Source organism: Mus caroli, chromosome 1 (genome assembly GCF_900094665.2).
Source record: "Mus caroli chromosome 1, CAROLI_EIJ_v1.1, whole genome shotgun sequence".
NCBI classification, from domain to species: domain Eukaryota; kingdom Metazoa; phylum Chordata; class Mammalia; order Rodentia; family Muridae; genus Mus; species Mus caroli.
The window spans coordinates 170,448,078-170,470,197 of NC_034570.1; the positions used below are offsets into that span (position 1 = coordinate 170,448,078).

The 22,120-nt window shown below is 49.7% G+C and overlaps 1 protein-coding gene across 1 annotated transcript in view; it reads left to right on the forward strand.

Annotated features, from left to right (window-relative positions):
* The window catches only part of Parp1 (poly(ADP-ribose) polymerase 1), a 32,563-nt gene extending 10,929 nt beyond the window's left edge, over positions 1 to 21,634 (forward strand). The window contains exons 5-23 of the mRNA XM_021151105.2: positions 355 to 457; positions 2,577 to 2,693; positions 3,540 to 3,716; positions 5,645 to 5,792; positions 7,072 to 7,212; positions 7,700 to 7,939; positions 8,127 to 8,195; positions 8,415 to 8,547; positions 9,169 to 9,364; positions 11,523 to 11,651; positions 13,123 to 13,206; positions 14,312 to 14,434; positions 14,920 to 15,048; positions 17,770 to 17,868; positions 18,583 to 18,735; positions 19,337 to 19,464; positions 19,982 to 20,043; positions 20,476 to 20,590; positions 20,830 to 21,634. Of these exons, the coding sequence (XP_021006764.1) occupies positions 355 to 457; positions 2,577 to 2,693; positions 3,540 to 3,716; positions 5,645 to 5,792; positions 7,072 to 7,212; positions 7,700 to 7,939; positions 8,127 to 8,195; positions 8,415 to 8,547; positions 9,169 to 9,364; positions 11,523 to 11,651; positions 13,123 to 13,206; positions 14,312 to 14,434; positions 14,920 to 15,048; positions 17,770 to 17,868; positions 18,583 to 18,735; positions 19,337 to 19,464; positions 19,982 to 20,043; positions 20,476 to 20,590; positions 20,830 to 20,911 (2,428 nt within the window). The 3' untranslated portion in view covers positions 20,912 to 21,634. The remainder of the gene's footprint in view (positions 1 to 354; positions 458 to 2,576; positions 2,694 to 3,539; positions 3,717 to 5,644; positions 5,793 to 7,071; positions 7,213 to 7,699; positions 7,940 to 8,126; positions 8,196 to 8,414; positions 8,548 to 9,168; positions 9,365 to 11,522; positions 11,652 to 13,122; positions 13,207 to 14,311; positions 14,435 to 14,919; positions 15,049 to 17,769; positions 17,869 to 18,582; positions 18,736 to 19,336; positions 19,465 to 19,981; positions 20,044 to 20,475; positions 20,591 to 20,829) is intronic.
* The last annotated feature ends 486 nt before the right edge of the window (positions 21,635 to 22,120 follow it).

The following is a 22,120-nucleotide window of genomic DNA, read 5'->3' on the forward strand; positions in this document are numbered from 1 at the left end:
GCCACGTGGAGATCTGGGGAGCAGCTCCCTGTCTCACTCCAGGCTCAGTTCTTACAGTTGTGTTTGGCTTTCCACAATTCCCTGTCACTCTGTGCCAGAGATGTGGGGTTTAGCATGAAGTGTGACCTGAGCCCTTGGTCTGTCTTGGTCGTCCTGGACATAGGGTGAGCTCCAGGCCCCTCCTTATTGGCAGAAAGGGTCCTGATGGGCGTGGCCTCTCCTGTCTGCCTGGCTGTAGGTAGCACTTGTACCTAAGAGGGCAGGTGGGCAGCTAAAATGGCTAAAGTAACATATCACCTGGTTGCACTGGGCATCGGTCTTGTGGGTTCTTATTAAGTCCTGCATTTCTTTCAGAAAGAGAAAAGGTGACGAGGTGGATGGAACAGATGAGGTGGCCAAAAAGAAATCTAAGAAAGGAAAGGACAAGGATAGTAGTAAGCTGGAGAAGGCCCTCAAGGTGAGTCCTCGGCTCTGTGAAAGACGCCCACCCTCCGACCCTGCTCACCGAGACCAGTGCACACTCATCACTGAGAGAGAGATAGGTCTGCTGTTTCCACGAGCCCTGTGCTCACAGACCTTCTGGCCTCCCACTGTGTGCCCTACCATGGGGAGTAGTAATAAGAAGGATGTTGGTATTGAGAGCCCAGCACTAGAAGTGGAAAGTGGGGAGTGAGCTTGTAGGTGCCTCATTCAGTGGAGTTAAAGTCTTTCCTTGGTGTTGGTATGGCCAGCGCTCTCCTTTCCATCTTGGGAGGAGCAGCCTGCTGCTCAACCCACTTGGCCTGCTGTCCCAAGGAGGGTGGAGGCTCACCCTGCCATACCTCCTGGCAGATAATTGTGAGAATGAATGAGATGCCACATAACACCAGCAAAAAGTAGGCACTTTGTAGACATTGAAATCAAGATTTTAAAGTCCCAGTTCTAGAAGAGGTCACATCTCTACCTGCTTGAGCTTAAGTGCAGGGAAATCTACAAGTGGGTATTGGGAAAGATAATGGGGACCAGGCATTTCCAGTCACTTCTGTCTCTTGAAACAGGTTTCTGAGGGGTGACACCAGGACCCATGCAATAAGGGATCCAGTCTTACTTACAAGTGGTCTCCTTCACACTTAATGTATTCTGAGAAGATTGCCTGTCTTTATTGTAATTGTAGGCTTTTCCATCCTCATCCAAATTCCCAAAATAACAATTTTGCGGTTAAATTATTTATGAATAAATGCCTAGGCCAAAAGCTTCAGCTAGTTCCCCTACTTTGTATCTTATTACCCCATTTATTCTAAGTCCTGCCACATGGCTAGTTACCTCTTCTTAGGTTCATCAGACCATCTCCATCAGCTAATCCCCTTCCTGCACCTAACTATCCCAGCATCCTCTCCTCCCACTGAAACTCCCACCTTCTATTCCTGCCTGAGCTAATAGGCCAACAGCTTTTTCTATTGACAGGTGATGCCATACAGTGCACAAGAGATTCTCTGTGCTTTGTTTTGATTGTACAGGGGTTTGCCTGGGGGTGGGGGGTGTAAACCTGAGGGTGGAGTTGGTCAGACTAGCCTTGGAGAAACAGCCAGCCCAGCCCCATCAAGGGCATGCAGAAGGAAGGAAGGCTCACTGATGGGCCTGGCACTGGTGGTAGAGCTTGGCCAGGAAGAACACTGTCTACGTAGTCAAGTAACCTGAGTTGAGGTTTCAAAGTAAGTCAATCATATACACAAATTTTATGTGAATGAGTGTTTTATTTACCTGTGTATATGTTTATGTACCACATGCTTGCCTGATGCTGGAAGAGGTCAGAAAAGGGCATCCAGATACCTGGGCCAAGTTAGGGATGGTGCTGTAAGCCTCCATGTGGATGATGGAGTCCTACTCAGGTCATCAGGCCAGTAGCAAGTGGCTTTACCCATTGAGCCATTTTGCTGGCCCTGATTAACTCGTTTAAAGTCCAGCAAAGACTGAGGCAAGAACATTTCTAGAATTTGAGGGCAGCCTGGGCTACATAGTGAACTTCAGGCCAGCCAGGGTTCCTGAGTGAGATTCTGTCTCACCCCAGTCTCCCCTAAAAGTTACCTCTCGGACGTTCTAAAGTGTATAACCCAGACCTTTTATTATCCCAAAAGGAGGCCCACACGCCCTGCCTCAATGGCAATGAAGTCGCTCCTCTTTGTGTAATGTCCCAGTGCCCAGGGATGGCCCCAAGATCAAAGCAATCCCTCACTGACCCCTAGTGACCTGATCTACAAGGCCTACACTAGGGGCTGGGTATCATAATACACATCTTTACTCCCAACATTTGGGAGGCAGAGTTAGAGGCCAGTCAGCCTGGTGTACACAGTGGGTTACATAATAAAGGACCCCTCCTCCCAAAGGAAACCCAAAACAACGCCAGCAGCGATAAACCCAAGCCCTTCCCATTGTGGGAAGAGACAGTCAACTCCCACGGTCTTGGATCTCTAAACATGCCCTATGGAACATGGTAGTGTACACGCGTTAATAAATGAATGTAACTTTTTAAATGTAAACTAAGAAAGCTGTTGAGATTTTGACAAGAACTGATTTCAGTTGGGGGGTCTCATCCTCAGGCTCAGAATGAGCTGATCTGGAATATCAAAGACGAGCTGAAGAAAGCGTGTTCCACCAACGACCTGAAGGAGCTGCTCATCTTCAACCAGCAGCAGGTGCCGTCAGGAGAGTCAGCGGTGAGTGCCCTGCTGTGGGGACACACAGGACAGAAACCCGGGCTCCGTGACGGGGGAGCTTATCCTGTGCTGCAGGATATTTGATCACCCCCGAGGTTATGTCATTTGCTTGGAAAAACCTGTTTCTAGTTGTGGTGTGGCTCATCCCTAACACCTTTAATCCAGGAGCTTTCTATATACTGTAAATAGGATTAAGTAAAGTCAGCCTTAGGTCAAGAGGTAGGCAAGCAGCCAAATGACAAGAAGTGAACATAGGAAAACAACAGTAAGAGGGAGTCGAGAGGACAGATAGAAGGGTGTACGGAAGTAGAGGGCAGGACACTGAGTTTGAGGGGTTTTTGAGATGGCGAGGTGTCCTCAGCTGAGGAGGGTGGTCTCCTAGGTGCTTTCTCCGCCTCTCTGAGCAGCAGAGAAAATCCAATGTTTAATGAGATTTTGTTCAAAACAATCATGGTCACCATTTCCTTCAGCCAGTAGGCTACCCCAGCCATACCATACATTGCCATGTTTGTCCTGGTTTAGAACCCGGTGAAGTGCCAAGGTGGGCAGGTGACCTTGCCATGGATTTAGTTCACACTCTCTGAGAGCTGCTCTCGCTGCTACATGTCCAGGCCTGCTAAGCCCACCGTGCCTACTTGGGCCACTTGTGTGGTGCAGTGCTTGCAGTAGGACCCTTCACTTGGAGATAAGGACTCAAAACATACAAAGCCCAGGCTGTGTTGGCACCTGGGCTAAGGTAGCACCCAGAGACAGCCTCTTTGCAGTGATAGAGCCTATGTGAGAGTTTCTCTATCTGCATCGGTAACTGTCCTTTCCTGAGCCCTGGTCTCTGGCATGTTTCTTCAGATCTTGGACAGAGTTGCTGACGGCATGGCGTTTGGGGCCCTTCTGCCCTGCAAGGAGTGTTCAGGCCAGCTGGTCTTTAAGAGCGACGCTTATTACTGTACTGGGGATGTCACTGCCTGGACCAAGTGCATGGTCAAGACACAAAATCCCAGCCGAAAGGAATGGGTAACTCCAAAGGTAAGGTGGGGAGCTTCCTGGACTCTGTCAGCAGGAAACCATGGCTCCCTCCACCTTCTGGACATGGCCGTGCTGCATGTCACACAAGGTGACAGTCCGAGTTTCTCACCCTTTCTCATCTCAGTACTGAGGAGAGAGTTCTCTGTTCAGTGCTGTAATTCCACCCTCCCTCCCGGTCTTTCTCCGGCTGTAGCCACTCTGTAGCCCGCCTGTTGTTCTCTCACCTTTAGAATCTCAGCCTGTCTGCTTTCCTCCCTCACATAGCATTGTGTGCCTGTTACTGCCTTTGGTGGGGACAGTTGTAAGATGACAGTGAGCAGAATTAGCCATCGATGCAGACTGTCTTTTGGGGTGGTGCTGCAAGATCCGTTACAGCCTGGTGATGCTTGCTGTCCCCTCCTGGCTCTTAGCTGTACTCAGTTCAGACAGGACTGCTTTCTTGAGGGCAGAAATCCTCTATCTAACCTGCCTATGCCGCCTGGCATTGGTGAGGGTGAGTCTGAGGCGTCTGGCACCTTACTTACCGTAATTCACTGAGTGTGGGCACAGCTGGGAAATTACCCTTCTGTTTAGAGACTCGAGCCCAGGGGTTGCTCTTCACCAGACGTCATCAAGTGGCCAACCTCTGTAGGGCAAAGCCTACTGTAAGTCTCAGAATAATTATGATAATAATTAATGATTATAACAATAATGACTAATTCCCAGTGAATGCAAGAGGGCTCACAGCAGGCTCTTCCCTAACCAGCGAGTGACTTATTAGCCTTGTCTCCTTTGGGAAACGTGAAGATCTGTCACTGGGTGTGTTTTGTTGCTTGGTTTTGGATCCTGCATACCCTCCGCGCAGCATAAATTCCCTGCATCAGAGTGGTGCACCCTGAGAGCTGAGGAGCCTGCACTGACACAACGTCACCCACAGCCCATGAGTTACATTAAGGCTCGCTCTTGGCGTTGTGCAGCCTGTGGGGTCTGATAAGCATGGAATGGAACGCACCCGTCAGGGAAGCACCACCCGCAGCACCTCTTCCTAAGACTTCCATGTTCTCTTGGTCTTTCCACTTCCAGCCTCTGGAAACCACTGGTCTTTTTTCATCAGCTCCATGTGTTCCTATTTCTAGCACTTCTAGAATGTCCTGTGCAGCCTGTTAGGCTAGCTTCCTTTACTTGGGGGAATGTGTAGTAAGGGCTCCCTGTACCTGGGTAGTTCGTTGGATTTTGATGTTTAATAATAGTTGATTGTATCTCTTTGTAGTCCTAGCTGTCTTAGAGTTCACTATGTAGACCAAGCTGGCCTCAAACCTATAAAAATCTGCCTGCCTCTTCCTCCCAAGTGGTAGGATTAAAGGTGTGCACTTGTCTGTCACCTACCCTAACCCTGGCCTAAGTGTGCTACTCTTGGGGGCTTTTTAAACCATGTGGTAGCCCTGATAGCACATGATAGACACTTGAGAGAAGTGACTTGGGGACAGGACAGTCCCAGTATGCCTCCTAGGTCTAGTGATGCTTCCCCGACTAAGTTGTCAGCTGAGGTTTTTATTTTGTTTTAAAATATTACCCTTAGTTGAGGAGGGGCACATGTAGAGGCTGAGGACAGCTTGTGGGAGATTCTTCCACCATGTGGGCTCTGGGCCAAGCTCCAGCCCTTGGCTTGGCAGCACGAACTGATCACCTTGCTGGCATTTTATTCCTAAAGGGTGAGGTTTCTCACCTAGGTCACCCGTAGTACCTGGATTATGTAAATGTAGGGATGAGCCCTGTGAAAACAACAGTATAATCTGATTTCTTCCTGAGAACTTTAAGCCTTTCCTATTTAATTATAGGGATTTTTTTAAAGATTATTTAATTTCACAGGACAAATCCCACTTAGTCTATTGTAAGTTTATTTTAAGAGACCTCTAATGTCTTTAAAACTAAAACTTAACATTGTTTAGGAATTCCGCGAAATATCCTACCTCAAGAAGTTAAAGGTCAAAAAACAGGACCGAATATTCCCTCCAGAAAGCAGCGCCCCAGCACCACTGGCACCTCCCCTCTCCATCACCTCAGCACCCACAGCTGTGAACTCCTCTGCTCCAGCAGGTATGGCTCCGGGAGGGATTATGGGTGGGGTGCCATGCAAGGACATAGCAGAAGGAAGAGGATGTCCTGTGATCCATGTACTGTGGGGCTAACATTCCTTGGGGCATGTTCAGGGTATACACCAGTGTAACATGGAACAGGTCCCTAGTCTCCAGGCCCATTTTCCTCCCTGTACTACCAACCATCAAGAGCCGGGGAGACCCTGGTCATGGGTAGACATGACCTAGGCCGCAGAAGCAGTGAGGAAAGGAGAGTGCCGCTTGCTCCTTCAGGCCTGTGGAGACTCCTCCACTGTAAAGGTGGAGGCTGTGCTGGAGTGGGCAGAGGACAAGGTTCTGCTTCTGAGCACTAGGCCAGCTGCACCTAGTCTGCCCATAAAGGTGAACTCATTACCCCAAGTCCTCTCCGCCGCTTAAAGCCTGGGGGCTGCATACACACGTGGTGGTCTGTAGGATCTGCTTTCCGGTCTCCTTGCTTGCACTTCATACCCAAATCAGTGATTCTGTTCTCTACAGAGCCTTACGTGAAATGCAGGTGATGTCCTCAGTGTCCACCCCTAGAAAGAACAGACAAGATCTCCCAGTTGGGAGATCCGAAGCAATGGCCTGTGGCCTAGCTATAACCAGTGCTGTGTTTCTGCCTTCAACTCATCCTTGCCAACATCCTACCCCATCCTTACCAACCTGACAGTGCTGTCACCAGCCTGACGTTCAGGCTGGCCACCCTTTGCCTAGAACAACTTAGCCCAGTGTGGCCATGCTAACCACACCTTTCAGCCTTGTCAGCAACAAGCCTGATTTGCAGATAAGAACTGTGCTTTCTTACTCAGGAGTTAGGAGAAGAGAGCGAGTGTGAAGCACTCAGCTCTCCACCCACCTTCTCCTAGCCTTCTGGTCTCTCATCTCTCTAGATGCAGCCTTTCTAGTCCGTCCGCGCGCCCCCCCCCCCCCCCCCCCCCCCCCCCCCCCCCCCCCCCCCAGCACAGTCCCCGAGTAGCCAGCCTGGGTCACCTGTTCTGTGTGTGACCTATGCCCTACCCAGTTTTCTCAGTTGCAGAATTCATGGGTTGGGTTCTTGGGTTTGCTGCTCTGCCCTCTGTTCCCCACTGCCTGTTGGCCTCTGTCCTCATAAAGTTTTCCCAAAGAAAAGAGTGACGACCAAGGCTGGCCAGGCTCTGTGGCTTCTCCTAAAGCCAGCTGTTTTGTCTTGCCTCCATTGGTCCTTTCCTGGGGTCAGAGTAGAGTGGTCGTAGCCTGATGCTTCTGATCTCTTATCCCAGACAAGCCCCTGTCTAACATGAAGATCCTGACTCTTGGGAAGCTCTCCCAGAACAAGGACGAAGCAAAAGCCGTGATTGAGAAACTCGGGGGCAAGTTGACAGGATCTGCCAACAAGGCCTCCTTGTGTATCAGCACTAAAAGTAAGTTCAGTGGTTCAGATGTGGTGAAGGTTGGTGTGGCACAGCTGGGGTCAGACTCAGCACTGTAGCCTGAAGGGAAAGCTGGGATCTGTACTGTATTACATGTGCTCACAGTGGCTCAGGCCCGTAAGCTTACATGGCCCTAGTGCTCCATGGGGTAGGTAGGTGCAGGTTATTACTTTATAGCCTGGTGATGGAGCCCAGGCCCACATTTATGTCCTGCTGAGTGTTAGGGGTCTGGGCCTAAGAGTCCATTTCAGTTGCCTGCCTCCTGATACCACACTCGAGGTGTAGAGAAGGTAGCCTCCCTTGGCTTTGCATACCCGAGGGGCAGCCAGGCGCTGGAGCATGACTGCTGAGATGAGATTCAGCTATAGCTTGGGAGAGAAGTTGGTGGTGATGGGGTCATTGGCGTTGTTGGGCTGTAGTGAGGTTGCGTTCAGCCTATCGTTGGGGTTTTCCTTTCTCCCTGTCTGGTTGTAAACAGAGGAGGTGGAGAAGATGAGTAAGAAGATGGAGGAAGTGAAAGCGGCCAACGTTCGAGTTGTGTGTGAGGACTTCCTCCAGGACGTCTCTGCCTCCACTAAGAGCCTCCAAGAGCTGCTCTCGGCCCACAGCTTGTCCTCGTGGGGGGCTGAGGTGAAGGCAGAGCCTGGTGAAGTGGTGGCCCCCAAGGGGAAGTCAGCTGCACCCTCCAAGAAGAGCAAGGGTGCTGTCAAGGAGGAAGGTAAGGCCCAGCTGACCTGCCTGGGACTTTTGTTCTGTGTCCCTGAGTGCTGCAGGACACAAAGCAGCAGGCCCTCACTCAGGCCCTCGGCAGCAGGTGGTGTGCAGGCGCCATGACGCATACCTCTGGAAACTCTCCTGCCTTTGTTTTGGTTGAGTCTTTAAGTTCCTCTGTCCTTCCTTCCAAGGTGTCAACAAGTCTGAAAAGAGGATGAAATTAACTCTGAAGGGAGGAGCAGCCGTTGATCCTGACTCTGGTGAGTGGTCAGAGCCTCCCATGCACCCTGAGAGATTAGGAGATATCCAGCCAGTGTAGCCAGAAGGGAGCAGGCCATTCCTGGAAGCATGTGGGTCAGTGGGGACCTCTAAAGGTGGTGTGACATGAAACTAACTGGGGACATGTAGGCCCACAGAACCCTCTATTGCACCCTAGCCCTGCAAGGGAGAAAACTATAGGAGCTTTGCCTCTGGGGCAGGTCTGGAACACTCTGCACACGTCCTGGAGAAAGGTGGGAAGGTGTTCAGCGCCACACTTGGCCTGGTGGACATTGTGAAAGGGACGAACTCCTATTACAAACTGCAGCTTCTGGAGGACGACAAGGAAAGCAGGTGAGCCCAGGCCTCCAGACCGAGTGTGCTTGCCCGCCCTGGGAAGTCAGGCCACTGCAGGGCCTGGAGCAGGAGGCCCAGTCACAAAAACCCAGTGTTTGAAGTCTCCCCATAAGAAATAGCCATTATGGCTGTCGGTTATGTTGCTGTGCTTACCCATCACAGTGTAGCTTCACCAATCCTACTAGGCTGTTCTTGTAGCCATTCAAAAGACAAAACAAACCCATGCTTTATTATGGAACACATTAAGATTACATTTTATTCTTTTTGTTTGTAACCCTGGCTCTCCTGGAACCTTTGTAGGCTAAACTGGCCTCGGAGATCCAACTTCCTATTGTTTCCCAAGTGTTTCGATTAAAGGTGTGCACTACCACACCTGGCTTTATTTAAATTTATCGTTTTATGCTATTCAACGCTTGCTGAAATGACAGCGATAGTTTCAGTATGTTTAACCATCCTCTCTGAGTTGTAGAATGCTTGCCTAGTGTGTTCAAGGCCCTAGGTTCCACCTGCAGCACCTCTCAACCAACTCATGAGGGAGAGAGCATGCTTTTAAAGCTGCCCCTTACGGAGGAAGGTCTAACAGAACAGAAGCTCACCCTGGTCTCTGTCCCTTTACAGGTACTGGATCTTCCGGTCCTGGGGCCGAGTGGGCACAGTTATCGGCAGTAACAAACTTGAGCAGATGCCCTCCAAAGAGGACGCTGTTGAGCACTTCATGAAGCTGTATGAAGAGAAGACTGGGAATGCCTGGCACTCGAAAAATTTCACAAAGTATCCCAAGAAGTTCTACCCTCTGGAGATTGACTATGGCCAGGTAATCATAGCAAGGTCTGTTCCTTTAACTCCACGGTGTGACTCGGGTGGTGACACTGAACAGTGACACATGTTTAGAGAAGAATTAACAATACCAGGGAGATGCCGGGCAGAGGCAGGCGGATTTCTGAGTTCGAGGCCAGCCTGGTCTACAAAGTGAGTTCCAGGACAGCCAGGGCTACACAGAGAAACCAAAAAAATAAAAAAATAAAAAATAAAAGAATACTAGGGCAACAAATTCTTCCCCCAACTTGGAAGAAAACATACTCATGCTGTGAGGCCAGTTTTACCTAAGATCGTGAGAAGAGTTTGTTGAACACCATCTCTGTAACATAAAAGTCATAACTAGTCAGTCAAGCAGGGCACGAGTACCCCAAGCTCAGGGCTAATACAAACAGAACTTGAGGTAGTTGGCATTTCAATATGCCCTGAGAACAAAGGGTAGAAGTCACGTGAGCATCTCAGTAGCTACAGAAAACATTTGGTAAAATGTATACTATACCATAAGACTTTGAATGAAACTTGGATAAGTTAAGAACAGAGTGGAGAGAGCTCAAGCTGGGTTTGAACTCTCAGCCTCCTGAGTGCTGGGATTGCAGGTGTGCAGGCTTTGTCACGCCCACTAGCAGTAGAGATTCTGAGACACCAAGGAGAGGTAGTTTCTGAAGCTGCTCTGGGGCTTCACTGTAATACTTGTAGAAGATTCCGGTGGAATCCACGTGTCAGCACTGAGGGAAACGATGGCGGGTCGGGAGAGCTGATGTGCTCTGCCCTGGTATAGATCACCTGTCTATCCTAAAGCCTCCCTGTGGGCCCTGAGGCAGCATTCAGTTACCTCTTAGGTGACATTCTGTGCCTAGATGTTTATGTTTGGTGGACCCAGAGGGTTGCTGTTGAGCAAGTCAAACTAACAGTCATCTGCTCCAGCCTCCAAACCTGGACTTGCCGGCGTGTGTGTGCGCCATACTTGGTAAACACCATTGCTTAAGGCCACACAGATCTTTTTTTTTTTTTTTTTTAGATTTATTTATTTATTATATGTAAGTACACTGTAGCTGTCTTCAGACACTCCAGAAGAGGGAGTCAGATCTTGTTACGGATGGTTGTGAGCCACCATGTGGTTGCTGGGATTTGAACTCCTGACCTTTGGAAGAGCAGTCGGGTGCTCTTACCCACTGAGCCATCTCACCAGCCCGGCCACACAGATCTTAAGAAGATATCTATGTAGGGTTAGTAATCTTAGCCAGGGGCGTGTGCACGTTAGTTTTGTAAAAATAGACTTCGGAATGGGTACAGATTTTAATTCCACGCCTTTGGGGTCTGGCATTCCTTAGAGGGAATTTTTTTCTGTTGTAGAGTGTTACGAGCTCTGCATTAAGATTTAGAATTTAGAGGTCAGGTCAGTGTGATGGCACACACGATTAATCCTAGTGCACCGGGAGCAGAGGCAGGCAGATCTGAGTCTGGGGTCACTCTGGTCTTCATAGTATGTTTCAGGGTCACCTGAGTTACGGAGTGACACCCTGTTTCAAAAAATAAACAAGTTTATAGTAATAAATAATGGTAACTGAGCCCTTGGACTTAGAGGTGGACAGGATAGTACCCTCCTAAGTACTTGTTTTAGAATTTTTTTGAGAAAGGTATAGAAAATAAAACTACCCAAGATTAACTGTAACTTGTCGTACTCACCCATTTCTGCCTTTGTGGCCAGGATTACGCCACACACACTCTCTCTCCAAAGACCCCACTCTCCATAGGAGGCACAACATGAGACATTTTAAAAGCAGAACCCATGAAGCTAATCTTAATCATTTAACCCGACACCATGCAGAATGGTCTCACTGTCACATGATGGATGCAAGCGGAAGACGTTGTCTAACAAGCTCGTGCCTGCCCAGCGATCTGAGCTTCCTTCCCTTCTAGATAGGTGTGGATGCACGCCCAGAGAGAGCCAGGCATCGTCAGAACAGTGGAATGTGAATCTGAAGCAGTCAGGAGGGCTTGGGGGAGTGCATGGGAATTACTTTGTGTCCAACTGGCCTAGAGGGTTTGATGAACATTTGGCTTTTTTTGCTGGCAGTGTTCTGTCCTGTGTCCTAGTTACCTGTAGCTAACCCCTGACAACACAATCCTTGTCCTCTTTCCCTACTTCCCTGAAGGACGAAGAGGCAGTAAAGAAGCTGACAGTGAAGCCTGGCACCAAGTCGAAGCTGCCGAAGCCAGTGCAGGAGCTCGTGGGGATGATCTTCGACGTGGAGAGCATGAAGAAGGCCTTGGTGGAGTACGAGGTGGGTGTTGAGTGAGGCAGCTCTCACTGCTCATTGACTGAGCGTCGTGAGTGTGGTTGGTGCACACTGAGCCTGGTGAGCTTTCCTTTCTAAGACCATGCAGCCGCAAACCTCCATCCCACCCAACTCTTGCGTGCCCAGTCACTATCGTGGGACATGCAGTGTACTGTGGAGGACTGGCCCTGGGCCCTGGCCCCGGTTGCTTTTTCCCACTTTGATTTCTGTGTTAGGTCGGGTAGGTCTGGTTCTTTGGGGCTCAGACTTGCCAGCTGGCTGATGCCGATGGAAGTCCAAGCCTTCGATCACTCACAGAAAGAAAAAACTGGGTGGAAGAGACTGCTCCGTAGATAAGAGCACTAGCTGCTCTTCCAGAGGTCCTGGTTTAATTTCCAGCACCCACATGGTGGCTTCCAACCATCTGTGTTTTTAGTTCCAAGAGAACCAGCGCCCTCTTTTGGCTTCCACAGGTACTAGGTACCCAAGGGGTACACAGGCATGTAGGTAGGCAAAGCAGTCATAGACATAAAATAAAAATTAAACAATAAAGAAAACTCCTGTGACCACTGCTGTCTTGATCCATGCTCCAGTCAATTAGCCGAACTCAAGTCAGCTCTCTTTCTTAAAACTTGAGGCTGGGTGTAGCTGTGTTAGAGGGCTCGCTCATCTCGTACACGAGGCAAGATGATGCTGATTGGAACAGTGTTGCTCCTGAGTGGGCCTGCATGGTGTGGACAACAGGCTAATCGAGACATAGGCTCTTCTCCCCTCACCTGAGTCTTCCCAGCAATTGATGGAGGGGGTCTCTATACCTGACCAGCCACAGCCTCCTAGTCCCTGTCCAGGAATCCAGAAACTACAGGCTGCTCTACAAATCCAGCAGCTCTGGTGGCTGTGCCCAGTGCCACAGTCTTAGAGCAGTGAGGTACTTGCACGCATGTGTGTCACCTCAAGCACTCAGTGACAGCACAGGCCAGTTCGCTCACAGGAGGGAGTAGATGTCATTCAAGAACAGTCGATCCAGTTTACAAATGTGGATCTGTCAGCTCTTCATCACTGTTAACAAAAAGTGAGCATGCCTCTGCCTTCACAGCTCAAGACCTGGATTAGCAGTAGATCCTGAAGTAGTGTGCTTATTCGCAGTGCTATTAAACAAATGTACAGCCTTTTGGGGTGGCTGGTTTGAAAGGCCAATGTGGAATCAGGTGTGTGTTCTTGAAAAATAACATTCAGCACTTGGAAATTTGAGGCTCTTGTTTCTGAACTGGATGGCAGCAAAGGTACCCTCTCCCCCATCCTTGCCCTAGAGTACAGTGGAGACTTAGTCCAGCGCCTTGTCCTAGGGGTGTTATGTTGAGTCTTCCTTCAGGACTGCTAAGCTGAATGCATTGGTCCGGTGTTACACAGCATACAGGGTGGGGTACGAAGGAAGAGTGCTGTGTTGCCACAGTGCAGAATGCCCCTGTCTCTGCAGATTGACCTCCAGAAAATGCCCTTGGGGAAGCTGAGCAGAAGGCAGATCCAGGCCGCCTACTCTATCCTCAGCGAGGTCCAGCAGGTAAGCAAGCGTCTCTAGCCAGGCCGGCCTCTCTTCTACCAAGAGGCAGTAGCAGTGTCTACTGTGGAACAATGACAGCACTGAACTGTAGTTTGTGAGGATTTGGATTTTTTTCCAGTTCAGTAAATATCGTGGTCCAGTTCATTGCTCAAAGAATGTTATCAAAATACACATGGTAAGCCGGGCGTGGTGGCGCACGCCTTTAATCCCAGCACTCGGGAGGCAGAGGCAGGCGGATTTCTGAGTTCGAGGCCAGCCTGGTCTACAAAGTGAGTTCCAGGACAGCCAAGGCTACACAGAGAAACCCTGTCTCGAAAAACCAAAAAAAAAAAAAAAAAAAAAAATACACATGGTAATGATTTTCGGTGTCAGATACAAAATAAACTCCTTAGAAATTTAAATTTGGTGGAGAATTTTCTCCAGCCCTAGGGCTTCACACTGACATCCTCAAGAGACCCAAAGGCTCTACTTGTACTTGAGGGTGGGGTGCAGCCTCTTTGAGAAGAGAGAAGCACCCAGGAAAGTAGGCTTCCTGGGTGGTGCTGGAGAACCCGGTGCCTCTGAGCAGGGAACTGGGTCCCTGCTTCCACAACATGGTTCGCTTCCTGGCTCAAGCTCTCTGAGGCTCCTGGCCCTCGGTAGCAGGTGTGGACTGTCTTTGCCACTGCAGCAGGGCAGTGCTCCCAACATGGTGGACAGTTTCCACTAGTCTGTTTGTTTGAGACGGGAGCTCTCTGTGTAGCCCACACTGGCCTAGAGCTATGGAGACCTGGCTGGCCTCCAGTTCACAGATCCGCCTGCCTTGGGGTGCTGGGATTAAAGGTGTGTGCCACCATGCCCAGGTGAACAATTTTCAAACAAAAAATCAGGACTTTTACAGCAGTAGCCATGAGCCCACCCCATAGATTCTGCAGTAGCACTTTGTATGAAGTGTATGATAGCATAGTTCTTAGTGTAAATAAATAAATAATAAACAGTTACAGGGCCATGATCCTGCGTGCCTCAGTGCCACGACTCTCGGTGAGAAGGTACTCTAATGACCCTGCTTGTATAGACAGCAGCTGCTTTAGACCTGTGCCCTTCTGTCTGTCCCCTTCCCTTCCAGGCGGTGTCTCAAGGCAGCAGTGAATCCCAGATCCTAGATCTCTCCAATCGCTTCTACACCCTGATCCCCCATGACTTTGGAATGAAGAAGCCCCCACTCCTGAACAATGCAGACTGCGTGCAGGTAACAGGCTGTGGAGTGGGGCCAGCGCTGGGTCTTACTGGCACTGCCCTCCATGCTGTGTTTGTTAAGAGTAGGGTCCTTCTACTCTTCCTTTCTTTCCTTTACTTTACCAAGTCAGTCTAGGAAATTGTCATTAACCAAGAAGACCATTTCTCTGTCTCACATAAAGGTCCCCATGAGTCCCTGGCGTAGGTCACTTTGTGGCATCCTTAGTGGCATCTATGTTCCTGCCTATCATTCATGTTTAAGAGTTCTGACATCTTCCCTTCACTTCCCCAGGCATCAGAGCCTCATTAGCATTCTGGAAAATGCCTGTGAGTGCCCACCATTGAGTGAGGGGTGATGGCAGGGTCTGGCCAGCACAGGTTCTTCCCCCACCTAAGGGAAGATGTCGGATGCCATCTACTTTCTGCATGTACTCCTGTCGGGGCTTGATTGTCTCCTTCCCTATGGACTTAGCTCCCAGGTCTGTGTTCTGTCCCCAGGCCAAGGTGGAGATGCTAGACAACCTCCTGGACATCGAGGTGGCCTATAGTCTCCTCAGGGGTGGGTCTGACGACAGCAGCAAGGACCCCATCGATGTCAACTACGAGAAGCTCAAAACTGACATTAAGGTGAGAGCCCGCCCTTGCCGTGTAGCATTCGGTCGCTCACTTTAGAGCATTGTCCCCAACCTACACGTGCAGGTAGGCCATCTTCACAGCTCCTTAAGTGTGTGGCTAGGCCTTGAGTCTGTGTTCTCACATATCCAGGTGATTCTGGTGGCCTTTGAGACCCACTGGAAAGTCTGAGCTAGCTAGTGCCTCAGGTCGGCGTGGAGACTGAGTTTGAAAAGTTCCTTTTATTTTGAGCACAAGCAGTCAATTGAACTGGACTGTGTTGAAGGCTCGGGAGGGTGGAAATTGCCCTGCCTGAATTGTGTGCCTCTGTCCCAGCCTGAGCTTGAGTCTGGCGTGTCCATTGTCTTGGGTCTCTTGCTGCAACAAAACACCAAGACCAAAAGGCAAATTGGAGAGGAAAGGATTTATTTTATTTGGCTTGGACTTCCAGATTATAGTCCATCACTGGGGGAGGTCAGGATAGGAACTCAAACAGGGCAGGAACCTGGAGGCAGGAGCTGATGCAGAGGCAATGGAGGGATGCTGCTTACCTGCTTGCTTCTCATGGCTTACTCAGCTGCTTTCTTAGAACCTAAGACCACCAACCCAGGGATAGCACCCACAATGAGAAGGCCCTCCCGCTGAGTCACTAGTTGAGAAAACCGGCCTTAAAGTTGGATCTCATGGAGGCATTTCCTCAAGGGAGGCTCCCTTCTCTGTTGTAATGACTCTAGCTTATGTCAAGTTGACACACAAGATCAGCCCGTACCCCCATCTTCTGCCTGTTTTCTGCTAGGCAGTCCAGGTTTTACTGGTGGTTGAAGTCTGGGCCAGATGTTTCCAGATTCTTGGCCTCTCAGTCAAAGGATTAAAATAAAGGTTTGCAAAAGTAATGTAGGTTGGGTGGTTCTCTGTTTTAATTGACAGTCTTGATTATGTATGCCCTTTGCATTTCCTCTCCCTGTGCATGTTATTTCAGTCATTAGAGGCGCTTCATTTCCCATAGGCATAGAATAGTGAAGGGAGGATTTATCCTAATTAGAGTTACTTACCATTGAAACACCATGACCAAAGGAACTTGGGAAAGAAAAGATGCATCCACGTCACAGTTCATCGTGGAAGGAGGTCAGAGGAGGAGCCTAGAAACAAGAGCCGATGCAGAGGCCGTGGAGGCAGGCTGCTTACTAGCTTGCTCCCAGCGGGTTGCTCAGCCTGTTTTATAGAACCCAGGACCACTAACTATCTCAGGGGTAGCCCTACCCAAAATGGACTGTGCCCTCCCATATAAATCAGTAATGAAGAAAATGCCCTACAAGCTTGCCTACAGCCCAATCTTATCAAGGCCCCCTCCAGTGACTCTAGCTTATGTCAAGTTGGCATAAAACCCTACAGCACAGGAGTCTGTCTCTACAGAAGTCCGCTTAAATTAGGACAGTTCACCTTATTTTATTACCCAAGACCAACTGAGGCTCGATCAGCCTTCCTACTACCCAGACATAACTGGAATAGTATCTAAATTTTACGTTGTTGTTGTTTTTTATTTTTAAGATTTACTTATTTTATACAAGTACACTGTAGCTGTCTTCAGACACACCAGAAGAGGGCATCAGATCCCATTACAGATGGTTGTGAGCCACCATGTGGTTGCTGGGAATTGAACTCAGGACCTCTGGAAGAGTAGCCAGTGTTCTTAATCGCTGAGCCATCTCTCCGGCCCCTATTGTTCTTAACTTACTGCATTGTTTGGAGGTTGGTGTGCCCACAGCAGATAGAGGCTTGAGGTGCATTGAATGGAGAGGAATGTGTGCAGGATGAACAAGTGAGGGTCTCAGTGTTAGAACAGGGTGCCTACATAGGCCAAACAAGTGGAGTCCCAGGTAGCTAAGCTGTTCCTAAGCTTGCCTGCCTCACAAGTAGGATATGGTGCCAAATGTAGCTTTTTAGCAGGAAAGCTAAGGTTCTTGTTGAGGAGGCTCCTGTTTTTAACTACTGTTATAAAGCTTGTACTTAGAGACAGCACAGATAATCAGAAGACGGTGTAATGACCACCCACAGCCTCCTGCACATGCTCAGCTTATTTTGTATGAATTACATTGACGTCACGTGGTTGGGCACGCACTGAGCCAGCCGCGGTACACATGGACGAGGGACTGTCCTCAGAACCCTGAGGGGACTGGGGATAGTTGGTGGTAGAGCAGTACTTGCTGGGCATGTGAAAGGGCCTTTGGCCCCCCATCCCTAGGACTGCATAGGGAGAGGGAAATTGTATCGTGTCACCTGTGTTCCATCGGTGAGCTGGACTCCTGGTCAGAATAGTTCCGCCTCAGTAATGGGACCCTGGGTTTTCTAGCTTGACTCATAGTCTAGCGTATAGGCAAGAGCTCTGAGCTTCTCGAGCAGTGCAAACGGATAAAGAAGTGACAGTCAGGGGGCTGGTGAGATGGCTCAGTGGGTAAGAGCACCCTACTGCTCTTCCGAAGGTCCAGAGTTCAAATCCCAGCAACCACATGGTGGCTCACAACCATCCGTAATGAGACCTGACGCCCTCTTCTGGTGTGTCTGAAGACAGCTACAATGTACTTACATATAATAATAAATAAATAAATCTTTAAAAAAAAAAAAAAAAGAAGTGACAGTCCGGCTCTGGCCCCTGGCCTCGGCCTGCAAGTGTCAGTCCCTGGCAGTGTGAGCTGCTCTGGGTGTCCCCCGCCCTGACTCCACATGCCTGTTTTCCAGGTGGTTGACAGAGATTCTGAAGAGGCTGAGGTCATCAGGAAGTACGTGAAGAACACTCATGCTACCACGCACAACGCCTATGACCTGGAAGTGATAGATGTAAGAATCCTCTTCCCTTTTCTGTCCTGCCAGGCCTCCCCGTCCCACCAGCCCTGCCTGGCTCAGGGGGGATGAGCCGTTTGCTTTTCTTTCTTTTTCTTTTTCTTTCTCTTTTCCTTTTTGAGACAGGATCTGTATTCCTGGCTGTTTGGAAGCTCTCTGTGCAGCAGGCTGGTCGTCCTCTGCCTGAGTGCAGGGGACTGAAGGCTTGTGCCACCACTGCCTGGCTCTACTTTTAGTAAACAGAAGTGACGTGAGCAGGAGAGTGAGCGCTGCTGTACAGTTGGCTGTGGCTTTTTCTGTGTACTTAGAGTGCCCCAGATTTGTCAGAAAACATGATTACCAGAAGTTTATGATTCCTCAGGCCAGATGAGGTGCACATCTGTAATCTCAGGAGGCTTAACAGACCAAGGCTAGCCTGGGCTGTGTACTTAGTTCCAAGTTAGCCTGGTCTACATAGTGAGAACCATCTACAAAAGAGGTTCCTTAGGTGTGTACCTGCTGCACATCAGCCCCAGTATCTGTAATGGCTCGTCCCTATAAGTGGAGCCTTGGGACACGTGCATTGTCATCCCATCGCAGCCCGTGGATGGTGTGGCAAAGCTAAAGTGTCCCTGAGGCAGGTGGTCAGCATCGGAAGCTCCTAAGTCTGTTCATCTCTTGGGTGAACCTGAGTAACAGTACCTGGCTCTCTCTTGCCAACCATCTGCCCAGATCTTCAAGATAGAGCGCGAGGGGGAGAGCCAGCGCTACAAGCCCTTCAGGCAGCTTCACAACCGGAGGCTGCTGTGGCACGGCTCCAGGACCACCAACTTTGCCGGCATCCTGTCGCAGGGTCTGCGGATAGCCCCACCTGAAGCGCCTGTGGTAGGTGGCTGTCTTCTCTGGGGCGGTGTGGAAGGGCTTGTCCCTGCAGTGGTCTCCTGAGGGCCCCCGGTGCTTTGAGAGTCCAGCCTGCAGCAGGCCCTCTCAGAAGGGGGCAGGCTTTGGAGCCCAGGCATGCCTCTTCCTTCCTTCAGCTGGCAGCAACTGTGAGCTCCCAGATTTCCACCATTAAAAAAATAGGACCAGGGCTAGATGATGTTGCCTGCTGGGTCACAGAACGGACCGAGTCAGCAGGCCCTCTAAGGTGGAGAAGAAAGAAAAGGGCTTGGTGACTATAGCTCTCATTCACGCTAGGTACTGGTGTATGGCTGAGTGGTGACATCAGTGCCTGCTGGATGTATATGTGTGCCTGGCTTGGTCTAAGTAGTGATCATTAACTCGCTCACATTAGCCTTATGAAACTTCCTGGTAAAGAGAAAGAGTCCACTCTCACGTGACTTTCCCCAGCCCACCTGTAAGCACTGGCCTTCCATAGAGGGAGCCATCCCTCTCCAAGGTGATGGCTGTGGGCCTTGGCCGAGCAAAGTGCTTGTGGGAATTCACTGCTGGAAGGTTTTCAGCTGTCCCTCTTCCAACTCTCCAGACAGGCTACATGTTTGGGAAAGGGATCTACTTTGCCGACATGGTGTCCAAAAGTGCAAACTACTGCCACACATCTCAGGGAGACCCGATTGGCTTAATACTGCTGGGAGAGGTTGCCCTTGGAAACATGTGAGTACCTGGACTCTGAGGCCAGGGTGGGCAGAGTGGACTAGAAGAAGTCTATTTCGCTTGTAAGTGCAGTAGATGGCAGCTCGAGGGAGGAGTCAGGGGAGAGTTAGAGAAGCTATGAAAACCAAACAGGAGCCAGGACGCAGTAAGGTCATTCAAAGAGAAGACTCTCTTCCTTCATCCTCTGGCAACCTCCATCCTTTGAGCTGTGACCAGAACTAGATGGCGAAGTAGGCCATAGGGTAGACTAGACAGGAACTGTCAGGCAGCTGGCCACAGCTCCAGACAGGCCTTTCTTTGAAAATAACCCCACAGGAGTGATACTGTTGTAGGCTTTGTACTTGAGAGGAACGCTCTGGGTTCTGAAGGTCCAGGAGCTGGGGAGGGAGGTGCCAGGGTGAGGGTGAACAGAGTTCTGTGGGCACTTGGTTTATGTACCAGGAAAGATGCTGAGGAAGGTGTTGGTTTAGGAGCCCTGTGACCAGAGGCTCTTCTGAGACTGTCCTCTTTTGAATAGGTATGAACTGAAGCATGCTTCACATATCAGCAAGTTACCCAAGGGCAAGCACAGTGTCAAAGGTACTGTCCCTCCAGCCTGACTCGGGTGGAGGTTCATTTACAAACAAAACTGTTTGATTCCTGTGTCACAATACCATGGCAGTTCTTTGGAATACCAGGAGCCAAGTCAGGGCACTGGGAGCCTCAGCTTTTAAGCAGTGGTATCGGGGCCAAGAGGGACCTCTGGTGCCCCTGGACTTTTTGAATGGATAGCATATGATGATCAAGGCCTCCTTGGGATGTTCGCCACAGTATGACCTCATCTGGGCCACAGTGACTTCACTGGGTTAGAGCCTTGCCTTGAAACCTTCTTTACAGTGTCTGTGCTTGCATCTGAAGTATGTTTAAAGTGAACACAAACCCTGTATGAAATGGATGTATACCCAGGACATTTTCACAGCCCTTGTTACACATCCCCTGTTATACCTAGAACTTGACCCTTCCATCTTACAGGTTTGGGAAAAACCACCCCTGACCCTTCGGCCAGCATCACCCTGGAGGGTGTAGAGGTTCCACTGGGAACAGGGATCCCATCTGGTGTCAACGACACCTGCCTGCTGTATAATGAGTATCCTTTCTTGGCTGTGCTGTGTGCTCTGGAGCTGTACCAGCAGGTACGCGTGCTCTTATTGCCCAGGACAACTTACCCCTTGGGTGGTCTCCTGTGTCAACTTGAGGTCTGACTCCCTGCTGTGTGGGTAAATCTGTCTCTCTGGGCACTAGCCTTCCCTACTTTCAGGAGATTACGTGTTGGGTAAGAGATCTTGGGGACTCAACTGTTGGCTCCTTGACAACTGCCCTCCCCAGGTACATTGTCTACGACATTGCTCAGGTGAATCTCAAATACCTGCTGAAACTCAAGTTCAATTTTAAGACATCCCTGTGGTAAAGTGCGAGGGGTGGGCTATGCCCAGGACCCAGGGCCTACGGGGCAATTCCTCCTAGTGCCTCTGCACCAGACACCACAAAACCTCAGCCATGCTGCCGCCGAAGGGTGGCCCCCTCACCGAATCTCCTTAGGAAGGGTTTTATACAGACAAGTTAAAGGGCTCTGGTTTCAAGTCCCTTGTCCATGCTGCACTGGGGCAGGCCGGTTGTTTGTGGTTTATCCTACCAGCCACAGCCCCATGGACAGCAGCTGGCAGTAGAGCAAAAGTTGAGGAGAGGTTTTTGTTGTTTGCCTAGACTAGTCCTGAGGGAAGAAACACCACGTCACAGTCACAATGTCTGCCTTACTGGCTTCCCCGGGGAAGGAAAATGTCCTTCCTCCCTTCTTTCAAGGGTTCATCTTCGGTTTAATTTTGGCAAAATGTTAAGCATTTATTTTGAGCTAAAAATAAAAATTAATTTCATACTATATAGATTTTCTTTTTTATCTTGTATGTCCCCCTCTTAGTCTGCTGAGCTTTTGTTTTGCTTGGTTTTCAGTGATAGACATGGGATAACCAAAAGAAGGGACTACCTGAAGCCCTTAACTGGGGCGACTGAGCCTGTAGTGTGGTCAGTTCAAAGTTGCATTTGGGATTCTGTGTCTTCCAAATTGAACCGTCTGTAATCAGTACAGCCACCCAAAGGGCTAATAGTTCTCAATTAAAATGCAAATGGATATCTACTCCCGTGTTGTGTGCCTCATCTCCTCTGACAGGTCATCTTCACAGTGAGAAGTCTCCATAGGCCCTGTAGGTATGAACTCCTATAGCACTGAGTCCCAAAAGTGTGTCTCCAGATTCCCAGTGCTTGGCAAGGCAGTGGGACTCAGCTATGTGAGTGCTTCTCAGCCTTCCCAAGACTGCACCCCTTTTAATGCAGTTCCTCATGTTGCGGTGACCCTAACCATAAAACTGTTTTTGTTGCTTCTGTTCAGAAGTGTAGTTTATCTGCTGTTATGAAATCATAATGTAAATATTTATAGTTTCTCCATGGTCTCCTGTAAAAGAGCTGTTCAATGCCCAAAGGGTTGCAACCCCAGGTTGGGAATCTCTGCACTGTACTGTCCTAAAACCACGGGCCATCTAGAGCTCGCTGGAATTAGAAAACCAAGCTTGACTGTTACATTCAGCTCTGAAAGTCAGGGTCCCTCCTGACCTTCCACAGACAA